This window comes from Pleurodeles waltl, chromosome 2_2 (genome assembly GCF_031143425.1).
Source record: "Pleurodeles waltl isolate 20211129_DDA chromosome 2_2, aPleWal1.hap1.20221129, whole genome shotgun sequence".
NCBI lineage: Eukaryota > Metazoa > Chordata > Amphibia > Caudata > Salamandridae > Pleurodeles > Pleurodeles waltl.
Window position 1 is genome coordinate 963,650,680 of NC_090439.1, and position 19,301 is coordinate 963,669,980.

The window sequence follows — 19,301 nt, forward strand, 5'->3', positions numbered from 1 at the left end:
TGGCCCTGAACAATGTGGGGGCACCTTGGCTAGTGCCAGGGTGCCCTCACACTAAGTAACTTTGCACCTAACCTTTACCAGGTAAAGGTTAGACATATAGGTAACTTATAAGTTACTTAAGTGCAGTGTAAAATGGCTGTGAAATAACGTGGACGTTATTTCACTCAGGCTGCAGTGGCAGGCCTGTGTAAGAATTGTCAGAGCTCCCTATGGGTGGCAAAAGAAATGCTGCAGCCCATAGGGATCTCCTGGAACCCCAATACCCTGGGTACCTCAGTACCATATACTAGGGAATTATAAGGGTGTTCCAGTAAGCCAATGTAAATTGGTAAAATGAGTCACTAGCCTGTTAGTGACAATTTGAAAGAAATGAGAGAGCATAACCACTGAGGTTCTGGTTAGCAGAGCCTCAGTGAGACAGTTAGGCACCACACAGGGAACACATACATATAGGCCACAAACTTATGAGCACTGATGTCCTGACTAGCAGGGTCCCAGTGACACATAACAAACATACTGAAAACATAGGGTTTTCACTATGAGCACTGGGCCCTGGCTAGCAGGATCCCAGTGAGACAGTGAAAACACCCTGACATACACTCACAAACAGGCCAAAAGTGGGGGTAACAAGGCTAGAAAGAGGCTACTTTCTCACACAAAGCGCTCGACAACTGACCAGCAAGATCACGCTGCCTGCGAAATAAAGAGAAAAAGTAGTCCAGAATCCATACTGAGAACATGGAAGCTAGTATGTTTTCACTAGTTGGCCGGTGCACTCAAGGAGGGCTAAACACCAGAAAAGGCATGATGTATGCATGCCTTTCACTAATGAAATGAAACAAATTGTAAAGGGCAAGACCACGAACTAACCAAACTCATGGGCGTGTTTAAAAGCCCATAGAGTGATTAAACCAAGGCCAGAACACTTTGCGTTGGACCCTAAAAAGTAGCTCCAAAATCAAAAGCAGTGGATGGATCCAAGTATTTGGTCAGGGTCCAGGGGATGGCCAAAAACATGACGAGGACATTACGCCTGCATACTGTGACAAATGGGAGCAAAGCAAATGAGAGTGACATTGAAGCTAACAAATGCTACACTAAGGACGGGCTGTACAGCATTTGAAACGTAAATAGAGAATGCTTCACTGACATGGATTCCCTTGAGGTTTCTACAGACATTGTCAACAAATCGATCTTTGTTTTGCCTGTACAGCAAAGGACATGTCCATAGAACCCCATAAGCACCCATTCACAGTCGGGCTTTAATCACAGCAGAGCTGAACCCTGTGAGGTGAACAGCCCAGCCGAGCTGAAGAGAGGTCTCAGCAAGGGTGCTATGATCTTCAGTGATTGCCGCTTCCTTTGCCCGCGTCAGTCACTTAAGATGCTGTTAAAGGACAGGGAAGTAACCATCATAACCGCACAGCCTCCAACATAAAGGCACAGCTGTTGGCATCATGTGAAGTATAAAACCGTTCTAAGATGGCCGCCACGCACATGTAGAATTGGTTGTCCTGCTTTTGTGTTTACTACGGAAACCGTGCACTGAGCTGCTTTCACTGCCGTGTCGCCTTGGGCTCTGTGCTTTAACCGCAGTTAGAATTTGGAGACAGCAACATGAAGATTCGGCGGCAAAAGCACGCTAAGAAGACCTTGTCTTTCTACAAGCATAACTTTGGGCTGAGGCAACCATTCCAAGTATTACTGGACGGGACCTTCTGCCAGGCAGCTCTGCGTGGCCAGATCCAGATCAAAGAACAGCTTCCCAAATACCTACTGGGCGAGGTTACTCTCTGTACCACCGGGTGAGTGGCTGGCTGCGCTGCCAAGAGTGAGGTGGGGTATAATTGGTGGGAGGGTATGCAAGCGTGACTGTGAGGCGTGTCTGTATAGGGCGTAAGGGACAACATTCACGGATATAGGTGTTTAATAACGCATAGCTCGGGAGACGTTTTACATTTTACACATTTAAACCAAGATATCCACCCGCGTTTGAGCGATGTTCATGAATGAAAAATGAAATGTACGTTCAGTAAATACTTTGCATATTGGCACAGGCGTACGACAACAATCTTAAAACTAAAAAGTTTATAGAACGATAAAGTGAAGTGGCCGGGACATAAATGTTTGATATCTGTCATGTCAAGTTCTCTTGCTGCCGCTTCTCTTCGAGAGGGCGGGACAACGCCGCTGGTGAAAGGATGCTAAACCCTCGCCCCCACATACATAACTGTTAGCGCGTCTTAGCTTATTTGGTTCTTATTTTAATTTAAAAGGTCCCCTTAGAGGCTCGATGGACCTTTTGACTGCGCTTAGTGTATTTCCCACCATCGACCTCAATTTCAGTACCAATCAATAACAATATCGATCAATAGAATCAGTAATCTTTGGAGTCAGTAATTTCCATGTACCATGACCCCTTGGGGAATGGTTATTTCCCAATATTAAAAATGCTATTATCACCTGTAGGAGGCTGGACTGGCTTGTAGTGAGTACCAAGGGGTACTTGCACCTTGCACCAGGCCCAGTTATCCCTTATTAGTGTATAGGGTGTCTAGCAGCTTAGGCTGATAGATAATGGTAGCTTAGCAGAGCAGCTTAGGCTGAACTAGGAGACGTGTGAAGCTACTACAGTACCACTTAGTGTCATATGCACAATATCATAAGAAAACACAATACACAGTTATACTAAAAATAAAGGTACTTTATTTTTATGACAATATGCCAAAGTATCTCAGAGTGTACCCTCAGTGAGAGGATAGGAAATATACACAAGATATATATATACACAATAGCAAAAATATGCAGTATAGTCTTAGAAAACAGTGCAAACAATGTATAGTTACAATAGGATGCAATGGGGAAACATAGGGATAGGGGCAACACAAACCATATACTCCAAAAGTGGAATGCGAACCACGAATGGACCCCAAACCTATGTGACCTTGTAGAGGGTCGCTGGGACTATTAGAAAATAGTGAGAGTTAGAAAAATAACCCTCCCCAAGACCCTGAAAAGTGAGTGCAAAGTGCACTAAAGTTCCCCTAAGGACAAAGAAGTCGTGTTAGAGGAATAATGCAGGAAAGACACAAACCAGCAATGCAACAACTGTGGATTTCCAATCTAGGGTACCTGTGGAACAAGGGGACCAAGTCCAAAAGTCACAAGCAAGTCGGAGATGGGCAGATGCCCAGGAAATGCCAGCTGCGGGTGCAAAGAAGTTTCTACTGGACAGAAGAAGCTGAGGTTTCTGCAGGAACGAAAAGGGCTAGAGACTTCCCCTTTGGTGGACGGATCCCTCTCGCCGTGGAGAGTCGTGCAGAAGTGTTTTTCCGCCGAAAGAACTCCAACAAGCCTTGCTAGCTGCAAATCGTGCGTTTGGCGTTTTTGGACGCTGCTGGGGCCCAGGAGGGACCAGGAGGTCGCAAATTGGACCTGAAGAGAGAGGGGACGTCGAACAAGACAAAGAGCCCTCACTGAAGCAGGTAGCACCCGGAGAAGTGCCAGAAACAGGCACTACGAGGATGCGTGAAACGGTGCTCGCCGAAGTTGCACAAAGGAGTCCCACGTCGCCGGAGACCAACTTAGAAAGTCGTGCAATGCAGGTTAGAGTGCCGTGGACCCAGGCTTGGCTGTGCACAAAGGATTTCCGCCGGAAGTGCACAGGGGCCGGAGTAGCTGCAAAGTCGCGGTTCCCAGCAATGCAGCCCAGCGAGGTGAGGCAAGGACTTACCTCCACCAAACTTGGGCTGAAGAGTCACTGGACTGTGGGGGTCACTTGGACAGAGTCGCTGGATTCGAGGGACCTCGCTCGTCGTGCTGAGAGGAGACCCAAGGGACCGGTGATGCAGCTTTTTGGTGCCTGCGGTTGCAGGGGGAAGATTCCGTCGACCCACGGGAGATTTCTTCGGAGCTTCTGGTGCAGAGAGGAGGCAGGCTACCCCCACAGCATGCACAAGCAGGAAAACAGTTGAGAAGGCGGCAGGATCAGCGTTACAGAGTTGCAGTAGTCGTCTTTGCTACTATGTTGCAGGTTTGCAGGCTTCCAGCGCGGTCAGCAGTCGATTCCTTATCAGAAGGTGAAGAGGGAGATGCAGAGGAACTCGGATGAGCTCTTGCATTCGTTATCTAAAGTTTCCCCAGAGACAGAGACCCTAAATAGCCAGAAAAGAGGGTTTGGCTACCTAGGAGAGAGGATAGGCTACTAACACCTGAAGGAGCCTATCAGCAGGAGTCTCTGACGTCACCTGGTGGCACTGGCCACTCAGAGCAGTCCAGTGTGCCAGCAGCACCTCTGTTTCCAAGATGGCAGAGGTCTGGAACACACTGGAGGAGCTCTGGACACCTCCCAGGGGAGGTGCAGGTCAGGGGAGTGGTCACTCCCCTTTCCTTTGTCCAGTTTCGCGCCAGAGCAGGGGCTAAGGGGTCCCTGAACCGGTGTAGACTGGCTTATGCAGAATTGGGCACATCTGTGCCCAAGAAAGCATTTCCAGAGGCTGGGGGAGGCTACTCCTCCCCTGCCTTCACACCATTTTCCAAAGGGAGAGGGTGTCACACCCTCTCTCAGAGGAAGTTCTTTGTTCTGCCATCCTGGGCCAGGCCTGGCTGGACCCCAGGAGGGCAGATGCCTGTCTGAGGGGTTGGCGGCAGCAGCAGCAGCTGCAGTGAAACCCCAGGAAGGGCAGTTTGGCAGTACCAGGGTCTGTGCTACAGACCACTGGGATCATGGGATTGTGCCAACTATGCCAGGATGGCATAGAGGGGGCAATTCCATGATCATAGACATGTTACATGGCCATATTCGGAGTTACCATTGTGAAGCTACATATAGGTAGTGACCTATATGTAGTGCACGCGTGTAATGGTGTCCCCGCACTCACAAAGTTAAGGGAATTGGCTCTGAACAAGGTGGGGGCACCTTGGCTAGTGCCAGGGTGCCCTCACACTAAGTAACTTTGCACCTAACCTTTACCAGGTAAAGGTTAGACATATAGGTGACTTATAAGTTACCTAAGTGCAGTGTAAAATGGCTGTGAAATAACGTGGACGTTATTTCACTCAGGCTGCAGTGGCAGGCCTGTGTAAGAATTGTCAGAGCTCCCTATGGGTGGCAAAAGGAATGCTGCAGCCCATAGGGATCTCCTGGAACCCCAATACCCTGGGTACCTCAGTACCATATACTAGGGAATTATAAGGGTGTTCCAGTAAGCCAATGTAAATTGGTAAAAATGGTCACTAGCCTGTTAGTGACAATTTGGAAAGAAATGAGAGAGCATAACCACTGAGGTTCTGATTAGCAGAGCCTCAGTGAGACAGTTAGTCACTACACAGGTAACACATTCAGGCACACTTATGAGCACTGGGGCCCTGGGTTACCAGGGTCCCAGTGACACATACAACTAAAACAACATATATACAGTGAAAAATGGGGGTAACATGCCAGGCAAGATGGTACTTTCCTACACAACCCCCCCCCCCCCCCCCAAACGAAGGACAATAAGACTAGCCATGACCTGATGAGTCTTCATTGTCTAAGTGGAAATATCTGGAGAGTCCATCTGCATTGGAGTGGCTACTCCCAGGTCTATGTTCCACTGTATAGTCCATTCCCTGTAGGGATATGGACCACCTCAACAATTTAGGATTTTCACCTTTCATTTGTTTTAGCCAAAGTAGAGGTTTGTGGTCTGTCTGAACAATGAAGTGAGTGCCAAACAGGTATGGCCTCAACTTCTTCAGAGCCCAGACCACAGCAAAGGCCTCCCTCTCAATGGCAGACCAACGCTTTTCTCTAGGGGTCAACCTTCTACTAATAAAAGCAACAGGTTGATCCTGGCCCTCAGAATTAAGTTGTGATAGGACTGCCCCTACTAATTCAGATGCATCAGTTTGGACATAGAATTTTTTAGAGTAACAAGGGCTTTTCAGGACAGGTGCAGAGCACATGGCCTGCTTCAGCTCCTCAAAAGCTTTCTGACAGTTTGCTGTCCATAATACCTTTTTAGGCATTTTCTTGGATGTGAGGTCATTAAGAGGGGCTGCAATGGAGCCATAGTTCTTAATGAACCTCCTGTAATACCCAGTGAGGCCTAGGAAGGCTCTCACCTGAGTCTGAGTGGTAGGGGGAACCCAATCAATAATTGTTTGGATTTTCCCCTGAAGTGGTGCAATCTGTTCCCCACCAACAAGGTGTCCCAGATAAACCACCTTACCCTGCCCTATCTTGCACTTTGAAGCCTTGATAGTGAGGCCTGCCTTTTGCAGAGCCTCCAAAACTTTCCATAGGTGGACCAGGTGATCATCCCAGCTGGAGCTAAAGACAGCTATATCGTCCAAATATGCTGCACTGAAAGCTTCCAGCCCTTGCAGGACTGTGTTCACCAACCTCTGAAAAGTGGCAGGTGCATTTTTCAAACCAAAAGGCATTACAGTAAACTGGTAATGTCCTCCAATGGTAGAAAATGCAGTCTTAGGTTTAGCATCTTCTGACAATTTGATCTGCCAATACCCTGCAGTCAAATCAAAAGTGCTTAGATACATGGCAGATGCCAGTGTATCTATGAGCTCATCTGCCCTGGGTATAGGGTGAGCATCAGTTTTGGTTACCAAGTTGAGACCTCTATAGTCTACACAAAACCGCATTTCCTTCTTTCCATCTTTAGAATTGGGTTTTGGTACCAGTACCACAGGAGAAGCCCATGGACTGTCAGAGTGCTCAACCACTCCTAGTTCCAACATTTTCTGAACTTCTTGCTTTATGCAGTCCCTGACATGGTCAGGCTGCCTATAGATCTTACTTTTGACAGGTAAACTGTCTCCAGTATCTATAGTGTGCTCACACCAAGAAGTGGTGCCTGGCACAGTAGAGAAGAGTTCTGAAAATTGTCCTAGGAGATTTATGCAATGGTCTTTCTGCTCAGCAGTAAGACAATCTGCCAAAACTACACCTTCCACAAGAGCATCTTGTTCTGTGGAAGAGAAGAGATCAGGTAGAGGATCACTGTCTTCTTCCTGTCCCTCATCAGTTGCCATGAGCAGGGTGAGATCAGCCCTGTCATAGTAGGGTTTCAGGCGGTTGACATGGAGCACCCTAAGGGGACTCCTGGCAGTGCCTAAGTCAACCAAGTAGGTGACTTCACCCTTCTTTTCAACAATTGTGTGGGGTCCACTCCATTTATCTTGGAGTGCTCTTGGGGCCACAGGCTCCAAGACCCACACTTTCTGCCCTGGTTGGTACTGAACCAAAACAGCCTTCTGATCATGCCATTGCTTCTGGAGCTCTTGGCTGGCCTGAAGGTTTTTACTGGCCTTTTTCATGTACTCAGCCATCCTTGATCTGAGGCCAAGTACATAGTCCACAATATCCTGCTTAGGAGCTTTTAAAGGTTGTTCCCAACCCTCCTTTACAAGTGTGAGTGGACCCCTAACAGGGTGTCCAAAAAGAAGTTCAAAGGGGCTGAAGCCCACTCCTTTCTGGGGTACCTCCCTGTAGGCAAAAAGGAGGCATGGTAGAAGGATATCCCATCTCCTGCGGAGTTTTTCAGGGAGACCCATAATCATGCCTTTGAGAGTTTTATTAAATCTCTCCACCAGTCCATTTGTTTGTGGATGATAGGGTGTTGTGAACTTGTACGTTACACCACACTCCTTCCACATGGCCTTTAAGTATGCAGACATGAAATTGCTTCCTCTGTCTGATACTACTTCCTTTGGGAAGCCCACCCTGGAAAATATTCCCAGGAGGGCCTTTGCCACTGCAGGTTCTGTAGTGGTCCTTAAAGGAATAGCTTCAGGATATCTTGTGGCATGGTCCACTACCACTAAGATAAACCTATTGCCTGAAGCAGTAGGAGGGTCAAGGGGGCCAACTATGTCAACCCCTACCCTTTCAAAGGGAACCCCAACCACAGGCAGTGGGATAAGGGGTGCCTTTGGGGTGCCACCTGTCTTGCCACTGGCTTGACAGGTTTCACAGGACTTACAAAATTATTTTGTGTCCTCAGACATCCTAGGCCAATGAAACAGGGGAACAAGCCTGTCCCAAGTTTTCATTTGTCCTAGATGCCCAGCTAAGGGAATGTCATGTGCCAGTGTTAGGAGGAACTTTCTGTACTCCTGAGGAATCACTAATCTCCTGGCAGCTCCAGGTTTAGGATCCCTATGCTCAGTGTACAAGAGGTTGTCCTCCCAGTAAACTCTGTGAGAGTCACTGACATCTCCATTAGCCTGTTTGACAGCTTGCTGTCTGAGACCCTCTAATGTGGGACAGGTTTGCTGTGCCACACTCAGCTCCTCTCTGGCAGGCCCCCCTTCACCCAAAAGCTCAGCAGTGTCTGCTTCCAGCTCCTCTGGTGTAGGTTCTGCACAGGGAGGGAATTCTTCTTCCTCAGAAGTAGAATCCACTGTAGAGGGAGGGGTAGTAGGAAGTGGTTTGCTTCTACTAGCCCTAGCTTTAGGGAGCACTTGGTCCATTGTTCCAGGATCCAAGCTTCCCTGTCCTTTTTGCTTTTTGGCCTGAGCCCTTGTCAAAGCAAAAATATGCCCTGGGATGCCCAGCATTGCTGCATGGGCCCCCAACTCCACATCTGACCAAGCTGATGTCTCCAAATCATTCCCTAATAGACAGTCTACAGGTAAATCTGAAGCTACCACAACTTTCTTTGGACCAGTTACCCCCCCCCCCAGTTGAGATTTACAACAGCCATGGGGTGGCTTTGTGTTATGTTGTGAGCATCGGTTACTTGGTACTGGTGTCCAAGTATGTGTTGTTCAGGGTGCACCAGTTTCTCAATCACCATTGTGACACTGGCACCTGTGTCCCTGTAGGCCTGGACCTCAACACCATTTATTAGGGTTAGTTGCTTGTACTTCTCCAAGTTATGGGGGCAAGCAACCAAAGTGGCTAAATCAATAGCCCCTTCAGAGACTAAAGTAGCCTCTGTGGTCTCCCTAATCAGACCAACCCCAACTAAATTACCAAAAGTGAGCCCAGCTACTCCCTTGGATTGGCTATTAGTAGGTTTGCTCCCACCACCACTGCTATTATTAGGGACACTAGGTGTAGCAGTAGGGGTTGTAGTGGTTGGAGCTGTGGTGCCTTTCTTTGGACAACTGGGATCTGTTGTCCAATGGCCTTTTATTTTACATAAATAGCACCATGGTTTCTTTTCCTTGTTCTGATTAAAGGAGGATTTGGACCCACCACCCCCACCAGAGTTTTTTTGTGGGCCTGATGAAGACTCATTTTTAGATTTGTCCCCACCCTTGTCAGAAGACTTACCATCCTTCTTTTTGTTGCCATCTTTGTCACCCCCTGTATGAACTTTTCTGTTCACTCTTGTTCTGACACATTTGTCTGCCTTCTTTCCCAATTCTTGGGGAGAGGTCAGATCAGAGTCCACCAAGTACTGGTGCAACAAATCAGACACACAATTATTAAGAATATGCTCTCTCAGGATCAAGTTATACAGGCTGTCATAATCAGTAACTTTACTGCCATGTAACCACCCCTCCAAGGCCTTCACTGAATGGTCAATGAAATCAACCCAGTCTTGTGAAGACTCCTTTTTGGTCTCTCTGAACTTTATCCTGTACTGTTCAGTGGTTAAGCCATAACCATCCAGGAGTGCATTCTTAAGAACTTGGAAATTATTAGCATCATTTTCTTTCACAGTAAGGAGCCTATCCCTACCTTTTCCACTAAATGATAGCCATAGGATAGCAGCCCACTGCCTTTGAGGGACATCCTGTACAACACAGGCCCTCTCAAGTGCAGCAAACCACTTGTTAATGTCATCCCCCTCCTTATAAGGGGGAACTATCTTGTGCAGATTCCTGGAATCATGCTCTTTTGCAGGATGACTATGGGGAATACTGCTGCTGCCACCATGGGTATCTAAACCCAACTTCTGTCTTTCCTTCTCTAATTCAAAAGACGGTCTATCCAAATCCAGCTGTTGCTTTTTAAGCTTCAGTCTGGTTTGTTCCACCCTCAACTTATTGAGTTCCCTCTCTAACATTCTGTCATCAGGGTTGGTGGGAGGGACATTCCTAGATACAGAGGTATGATGGGAATGAACAGAAGGAGACCTGTCCCTTACAGAAGCCACCCTAACAGCTTGGTTAACAGAAACATTACTACCAGTATGGTGAGAATAAATGCTTTTGCTATGATGTGAGACAACACTATTTGTATGGTGTGGCTCATCATCATTCCCAACTATGCTAGACTGTCTAGTAACGGGCAGGCTAGGGAGTTTCTTTCCTGAATCTTTTCCTGGGGGAGTCCCTGAATCAGATTGGGAACTATTAGGTACTTTTTCAACAGATGAGGCACCTATGGCCTTATCCTGTTCTCTAAGCATGTTAAGTAACAGTTCCAAGGAAGGATTTTTCCCTACACTCAAACCTCTCTCTATACAGAGACTCCTTGCTCTTTTCCAGCTAAGGTTGTCATATGCAAGTTTGGACAGATCACCATTTTGGCCTGTGCCAGACATTTTTAGAGAGAGTTAAAGTGATAGAAAAAGAGAAAAAAGTTTTCAGAACTTTTTGGAAAGACAGAAAAAAACTTTTTAAACTTTTAAGAACTTTTTGAAAGTTTAGAAGTACTTTTCAGCACTTAGAAAAGATTGAAAAGAGGAAATGCAAAACTTTTTGGCTATGTGTATATACAGGGAGTGCAGAATTATTAGGCAAGTTGTATTTTTGAGGATTAATTTTATTATTGAACAACAACCATGTTCTCAATGAACCCAAAAAACTCATTAATATCAAAGCTGAATATTTTTGGAAGTAGTTTTTAGTTTGTTTTTAGTTTTAGCTATGTTAGGGGGATATCTGTGTGTGCAGGTGACTATTACTGTGCATAATTATTAGGCAACTTAACAAAAAAAAAATATATACCCATTTCAATTATTTATTATTACCAGTGAAACCAATATAACATCTCAACATTCACAAATATACATTTCTGACATTCAACAACAAAACAAAAACAAATCAGTGACCAATATAGCCACCTTTCTTTGCAAGGACACTCAAAAGCCTGCCATCCATGGATTCTGTCAGTGTTTTGATCTGTTCACCATCAACAATGCGTGCAGCAGCAACCACAGCCTCCCAGACACTGTTCAGAGAGGTGTACTGTTTTCCCTCCTTGTAAATCTCACATTTGATGATGGACCACAGGTTCTCAATGGGGTTCAGATCAGGTGAACAAGGAGGCCATGTCATTAGATTTCCTTCTTTTATACCCTTTCTTGCCAGCCACGCTGTGGAGTACTTGGACGCGTGTGATGAAGCATTGCCCTGCATGAAAATCATGTTTTTCTTGAAGGATGCAGACTTCTTCCTGTACCACTGCTTGAAGAAGGTGTCTTCCAGGAACTGGCAGTAGGACTGGGAGTTGAGCTTGACTCCATCCTCAACCCGAAAAGGCCCCACAAGCTGATCTTTGATGATACCAGCCCAAACCAGTACTCCACCTCCACCTTGCTGGCGTCTGAGTCGGACTGGAGCTCTCTGCCCTTTACCAATCCAGCCACGGGCCCATCCATCTGGCCCATCAAGACTCACTCTCATTTCATCAGTCCATAAAATCTTAGAAAAATCAGTCTTGAGATATTTCTTGACCCAGTCTTGACGTTTCAGCTTGTGTGTCTTGTTCAGTGGTGGTCGTCTTTCAGCCTTTCTTACCTTGGCCAGGTCTCTGAGTATTGCACACCTTGTGCTTTTGGGCACTCCAGTGATGTTGCAGCTCTGAAATATGGCCAAACTGGTGGCAAGTGGCATCGTGGCAGCTGCACGCTTGACTTTTCTCAGTTCATGGGCAGTTATTTTGCGCCTTGGTTTTTCCACACGCTTCTTGCGACCCTGTTGAGTATTTTGAATGAAACGCTTGATTGTTCGATGATCACGCTTCAGAAGCTTTGCAATTTTAAGAGTGCTGCATCCCTCTGCAAGATATCTCACTATTTTTGACTTTTCTGAGCCTGTCAAGTCCTTCTTTTGACCCATTTTGCCAAAGGAAAGGAAGTTGCCTAATAATTATGCACACCTGATATAGGGTGTTGATGTCATTAGACCACACCCCTTCTCATTACAGAGATGCACATCACCTAATATGCTTAATTGGTAGTAGGCTTTCGAGCCTATACAGCTTGGAGTAAGACAACATGCATAAAGAGGATGATGTGGTCAAAATACTCATTTGCCTAATAATTCTGCACTCCCTGTACACTGACCTTGTTTTGTATATTTTTCTCTTATGAAAAGTACAATGACAAGAGTGGTAAGTAGTCTCAAGCACTTATCCCACCACTGCACAACCAATGTAGGAGGCTGGACTGGCTTTTAGTGAGTACCAAGGGGTACTTGCACCAGGCCCAGTTATCCCTTATTAGTGTATAGGGTGTCTAGCAGCTTAGGCTGATAGATAATGGTAGCTTAGCAGAGCAGCTTAGGCTGAACTAGGAAACGTGTGAAGCTACTACAGTACCACTTAGTGTCATATGCACAATATCATAAGAAAACACAATACACAGTTATACTAAAAATAAAGGTACTTTATTTTTATGACAATATGCCAAAGTATCTCAGAGTGTACCCTCAGTGAGAGGATAGGAAATATACACAAGATATATATACACAATAGCAAAAATATGCAGTATAGTCTTAGAAAACAGTGCAAACAATGTATAGTTACAATAGGATGCAATGGGGAAACATAGGGATAGGGGCAACACAAACCATATACTCCAAAAGTGGAATGCGAACCACAAATGGACCCCAAACCTATGTGACCTTGTAGAGGGTCGCTGGGACTATTAGAAAATAGTGAGAGTTAGAAAAATAACCCTCCCCAAGACCCTGAAAAGTGAGTGCAAAGTGCACTAAAGTTCCCCTAAGGACAAAGAAGTCGTGTTAGAGGAATAATGCAGGAAAGGCACAAACCAGCAATGCAACAACTGTGGATTTCCAATCTAGGGTACCTGTGGAACAAGGGGACCAAGTCCAAAAGTCACAAGCAAGTCGGAGATGGGCAGATGCCCAGGAAATGCCAGCTGCGGGTGCAAAGAAGCTTCTACTGGACAGAAGAAGCTGAGGTTTCTGCAGGAACGAAAAGGGCTAGAGACTTCCCCTTTGGTGGACGGATCCCTCTCGCCGTGGAGAGTCGTGCAGAAGTGTTTTCCCGCCGAAAGAACGCCAACAAGCCTTGCTAGCTGCAAATCGTGCGTTTGGCGTTTTTGGACGCTGCTGGGGCCCAGGAGGGACCAGGAGGTCGCAAATTGGACCTGAAGAGAGAGGGGACGTCGAACAAGACAAAGAGCCCTCACTGAAGCAGGTAGCACCCGGAGAAGTGCCAGAAACAGGCACTACGAGGATGCGTGAAACGGTGCTCACCGAAGTTGCACAAAGGAGTCCCACGTCGCCAGAGACCAACTTAGAAAGTCGTGCAATGCAGGTTAGAGTGCCGTGGACCCAGGCTTGGCTGTGCACAAAGGATTTCCGCCGGAAGTGCACAGGGGCCGGAGTAGCTGCAAAGTCGCGGTTCCCAGCAATGCAGCCCAGCGAGGTGAGGCAAGGACTTACCTCCACCAAACTTGGGCTGAAGAGTCACTGGACTGTGGGGGTCACTTGGACAGAGTCGCTGGATTCGAGGGACCTCGCTCGTCGTGCTGAGAGGAGACCCAAGGGACCTGTGATGCAGCTTTTTGGTGCCTGCGGTTGCAAGGGGAAGATTCCGTCGACCCACGGGAGATTTCTTCGGAGCTTCTGGTGCAGAGAGGAGGCAGGCTACCCCCACAGCATGCACAAGCAGGAAAACAGTCGAGAAGGCGGCAGGATCAGCGTTACAGAGTTGCAGTAGTCGTCTTTGCTACTATGTTGCAGGTTTGCAGGCTTCCAGCGCGGTCAGCAGTCGATTCCTTATCAGAAGGTGAAGAGGGAGATGCAGAGGAACTCGGATGAGCTCTTGCATTCGTTATCTAAAGTTTACCCAGAGACAGAGACCCTAAATAGCCAGAAAAGAGGGTTTGGCTACCTAGGAGAGAGGATAGGCTACTAACACCTGAAGGAGCCTATCAGCAGGAGTCTCTGACGTCACCTGGTGGCACTGGCCACTCAGAGCAGTCCAGTGTGCCAGCAGCACCTCTGTTTCCAAGATGGCAGAGGTCTGGAGCACACTGGAGGAGCTCTGGACACCTCCCAGGGGAGGTGCAGGTCAGGGGAGTGGTCACTCCCCTTTCCTTTGTCCAGTTTCGCGCCAGAGCAGGGGCTAAGGGGTCCCTGAACCGGTGTAGACTGGCTTATGCAGAATTGGGCACATCTGTGCCCAAGAAAGCATTTCCAGAGGCTGGGGGAGGCTACTCCTCCCCTGCCTTCACACCATTTTCCAAAGGGAGAGGGTGTCGCATCCTCTCTCAGAGGAAGTTCTTTGTTCTGCCATCCTGGGCCAGGCCTGGCTGGACCCCAGGAGGGCAGATGCCTGTCTGAGGGGTTGGCAGCAGCAGCAGCTGCAGTGAAACCCCAGGAAGGGCAGTTTGGCAGTACCAGGGTCTGTGCTACAGACCACTGGGATCATGGGATTGTGCCAACTATGCCAGGATGGCATAGAGGGGGCAATTCCATGATCATAGACATGTTACATGGCCATATTCGGAGTTACCATTGTGAAGCTACATATAGGTAGTGAACTATATGTAGTGCACGCGTGTAATGGTGTCCCCGCACTCACAAAGTTCAGGGAATTGGCTCTGAACAATGTGGGGGCACCTTGGCTAGTGCCAGGGTGCCCTCACACTAAGTAACTTTGCACCTAACCTTTACCAGGTAAAGGTTAGACATATAGGTGACTTATAAGTTACTTAAGTGCAGTGTAAAATGGCTGTGAAATAACGTGGACGTTATTTCACTCAGGCTGCAGTGGCAGGCCTGTGTAAGAATTGTCAGAGCTCCCTATGGGTGGCAAAAGGAATGCTGCAGCCCATAGGGATCTCCTGGAACCCCAATACCCTGGGTACCTCAGTACCATATACTAGGGAATTATAAGGGTGTTCCAGTAAGCCAATGTAAATTGGTAAAAATGGTCACTAGCCTGTTAGTGACAATTTGGAAAGAAATGAGAGAGCATAACCACTGAGGTTCTGATTAGCAGAGCCTCAGTGAGACAGTTAGTCACTACACAGGTAACACATTCAGGCACACTTATGAGCACTGGGGCCCTGGGTTACCAGGGTCCCAGTGACACATACAACTAAAACAACATATATACAGTGAAAAATGGGGGTAACATGCCAGGCAAGATGGTACTTTCCTACATCACCTAACTTAGTCTCAAAGCCAGATGATAAACTTACAGGAACAATATCGGTTAACCAAACCTTCTAAAGAATCTCAATTTAATCAATACATGGATCACTAGACATTCTAGAGTTACAGTACAAATCAATAGCAAAATAACTGTGCAATAGAAATAGCATACATTTAGGTTCAGCAAAGAAAAGACATCAACTGTTGTTAATAATTAGCAAGCATCTTCTGTGAGTCTCCTATTTACCTTACGATTAGAATAGCATGTTTGGGCTTCATGCAAAACAATTTAGTCAACACAGATCTGGAAAACATCTAACTATCGCTCTATCAAATTAGCAGTTGGTACCTAAAGACAAAAGCAAATATCATCGATATCAATAACATAGTCTTATACCTTGCATCAGTATGGCTCAGTAAACTGCGATAGTCTTCGCCAATTGGACATCTGTTCGGTCAGCAAAGGCATTGAGACTCTGCAATAAAGTTCAAGATAGAAATGTCTCCGGAACGGGAAAAATAGAAATGGCACTTCTCAGTAAAGATTTTAGGAAAAAAGTGAGCTCTTCTCTCGGTGCCGTCTGGTTAAGTTAAAATTCCCTAGTATTTCCTCCCACGTTGCTATTGGTGAAAGAATCATACGTTTACATTTATACCAATGAAAGTAGAACCTCATATCTAAGATATAACTAAACTGTCTTTCATATGTCGATGATTGGCTCCTCTTCTCCCTTCTCCATCAAATGCAGGATGTTTGGTCACAAACAGACGGTTTTAACATGGCCGGAAGGTGTCCAAACGGGGTAGGTATTGCTGTAACCCAGGCAGGGATGTAAAACTATGGCAATTGGTTAAGAAATCAGGGTGTTGACGCTGGAACCAGACCGCCGCACCAGCCAACCTTTGAGATCGTAAGAGGGCCATGAGAATGTTTTTGTGGGTGCAGTCAAAGTTTATTTTGCTTCATTTGTGATGTGAGGTCGTTTATCATTGGTGTTCTGGGGCCGCAGTACTTTTGAACCCAAATCGAATGACTAAGTACTACTCCCTTGTATCGCTTGACTCACTTGAGATAGAAGCGGGCATGTGGGTTTAGACACTTAACACTGACAGCTCGTCCCAATCTAAATAATGTACTCATTCTGGGACTTGTTTTAGGCCGATGAATCTTTTGACCCTGATTGAAGACACCTTAAGACGAGATAACTAATCAACATGTCAATCAATAAGTCAATAACGTCATCAATAGTCACCATGACAAACCAATTAGTTTAATCAATAACATTAATAAGACTCTGAAACCACCATGACCTTTCAGTCATGAATAACCACACCAATTTAGTACAATTTATGATGTTTATTCCCTATTGATTACAATTCTATGAGTAAGTTTATTAGTCTCAAAACCATGAAATACATCAGCATTGTCATAATATGGCAACTCGAATAAGATTTCATCAAAGCAAAGATCACGAACATTAGAACATAACACAACGTCAACATAGGTTAACCTTAGCAGAGTAACATTATCGCATTATTCAAAAAAGCATGGATTCAGTGATTTGTCCGTTTGTGTCCGTTTTAGTAAACCCCTTAACTAACCTCTAATTAGCATTGGCATGTTGGGCTTCATGCAAAACAATTTAGCAACACGAATTTAGAAAACATCTATCTATGGTCTCTGTCAAAAGAAGCAGTTGGTACCTAGAAAGGAAAGGCAAACAGACAATTACAATTTCATCATCATATAGTTACCCTCCGTAATGGGCCAGCATACAGAGTTAGTCTTCGTCCTCAGGACATAAGTTGATTCGCCATCAGCCAGGGAACACAGCAAAATTCAGCTGGACGGGGTAAGTAGGGACACTTCCCTCATAATGAGGAGAAATATAGAACAGGCAAGATAAGGGTGAGGATGGTTTGAAGAGTCAAACCACAAAGTCTCTATGCAGAGTGACAAAGTGTCTGGGTGATAGCAAAAGTTCGCAATGGCATCTCCTAATGGTTCCTTGTGTCAAAGGTTTTTATCCCTTTTCTGTTGTACAGTCCCCTAATTTCTAATTGGGTAGCTGCAAGCCTACACTCTTCACTATCTGAACAATCATCCGACCATTCATAGTTTATTCCATCCTCACCACGCAATGGGAACTGCTGTACTGTATCATTTTGACTCATTGTTTGACCTGTTGAGGAAGCATCACCTGTTGCTGTCCCATTGGAGCTAGTGGTATCTGCATTTGCTGTCTAGGTACCATTGGAATCTGCCGTTGTACCTGCTGCATCTGTGCTGGTTGGACACGTGGCATTTGCTGCATAGGCTGTAGACCCTGCATCTGCACCATGTTGTTCTGGAAGCTTCCCCTTGATTTTGACCCCTCATTCTTGGACCCCTCACATTTTGAAATGTACCGACCTCATTGCTTTGTTGAACAACACCATCCTGCACCATCATTGGGCACTCCCGCTTCCAGTGTCCCACGCCCCCGCACGCGTGACATGGTGACACCTTTTTCATCCCTTCCACATCATTTTGAACCACAACAGTATTCAAATCTGGACCACGGTTCACAAAACCTCCCCGACCTCTGCCTCTTCTTTGCAGTTGGAACATCCCGTTCCCTTGAGGCTGCTGATGTACCACTTGCTGCACTCCATTTCCCTGCATCCCTGCTTGAGCTGCTTTAATTTGCATCCCCTTCACCTTTTCTTTCAGCTTTCTCTGCTTCAATTCAATCTCCTTGCTACAGTATTTCGCATACTTCAACACTTCATCAATCGGCTTCGCTTGCCAACAGATCAAATGATTCTTAATCATCTGGCTAATCTCTGGTCTCAGCCCTTCAACAAACCTGAACACAAGGTGATTCATATCTTCCGGCTCTATGACCTCAGTGCCACTTTAGTGTTTGAATGCCTTCAGCAACCTCTCATAGTAAGCATGTATCGACTCTTTGCCCTCTTGTGACGTTCGGTCAATTTTCTGCCATTCAGTAACTTTCGGCAACACTTTCTGCTTCAGAAACTCAATCACCTTGTGATAACACCGCATCACTTCAGAAGACGGTGCTCCAGTAACCTTGTCCCTTGCCAGCTCCTCTGTTGGCTAATCCACACCCCTCTTGCACTCAAGCCATAGGTCAGCTGTGACTATAATCTCAAACAGTGTGTTCAAGTCTTCCCAAAGACATTTCGCAAGCTTCACAAACCTGTCCGTCTGCTGGTACCACTCTTTTGGCTTCTCCCTCAACCTGGGATAGTCATTTGTGAATGACAGGATGTCACCTCTAGACCACAGTACATGGACTAGAACCCCTCCAGCTGTTTCTCTCATTGGTAACATTTTTATTGTCCCCGTGTCTGGTGCAGCTTTCGCCTGCTTAGGTTCTGGGCAGTCACCTTTCTCTTTCTCTCTCTTCTTTGTCCATCTGCCTTCCCACTTCTCTAATGCTCCCCAAATTTGAGCACTCTGCAATATCTCTTTAAGATGTGCCTTCATTCCAGTGGATCTCATGTGATCGAAATCTTTAGGTTCAAAGTCTAACGTATAGCTCCTCTTCAAATGCTTAGTATTGTCTAAGTCTATGCCATATTTGTCCGCTAGGTTTGCCAACCTCTGATGCACCATGCTCACTTCTTTGGTTATTTTGGGGCACAGATATCTCAATTCTGCTTCCGTGTATGACTTTAATCTGTTCACCCCCATTGTCCCTTCTACTAATTCTGTGGCTTCCACACCCAACCTCACAAAATTCAGGTATTCCTCTCTTTCTGATCTCTCTGCGGTCACTGTAGTAGTCTGCGGAGTGTTGAGCTTGTCTAACCATTCATTCAATTGTTGCGCTGTCAAGCCTTGCAACAAAACATTTCCAGACTGCATCACTGATGTCTGTGACGTATTTGCACTCATCACCTGTGGGGTTAGTGTACCCAATCCTGCTTGCCTCATTGTCTCCAATCGGACTGAAATCCAACCAGGATCTAGACCTTTC

General features: G+C 46.2%; 1 protein-coding gene across 1 annotated transcript in view; it reads left to right on the forward strand.

Annotated features, from left to right (window-relative positions):
- Window positions 1–1,498: 1,498 nt before the first annotated feature.
- Window positions 1,499–19,301, forward strand: part of UTP23 (UTP23 small subunit processome component) — a 68,672-nt gene continuing 50,869 nt past the window's right edge. Inside the window, exon 1 of the mRNA XM_069220647.1 lies at window positions 1,499–1,805. Within this exon, the coding sequence (XP_069076748.1) occupies window positions 1,618–1,805 (188 nt within the window). The 5' untranslated portion in view covers window positions 1,499–1,617. The remainder of the gene's footprint in view (window positions 1,806–19,301) is intronic.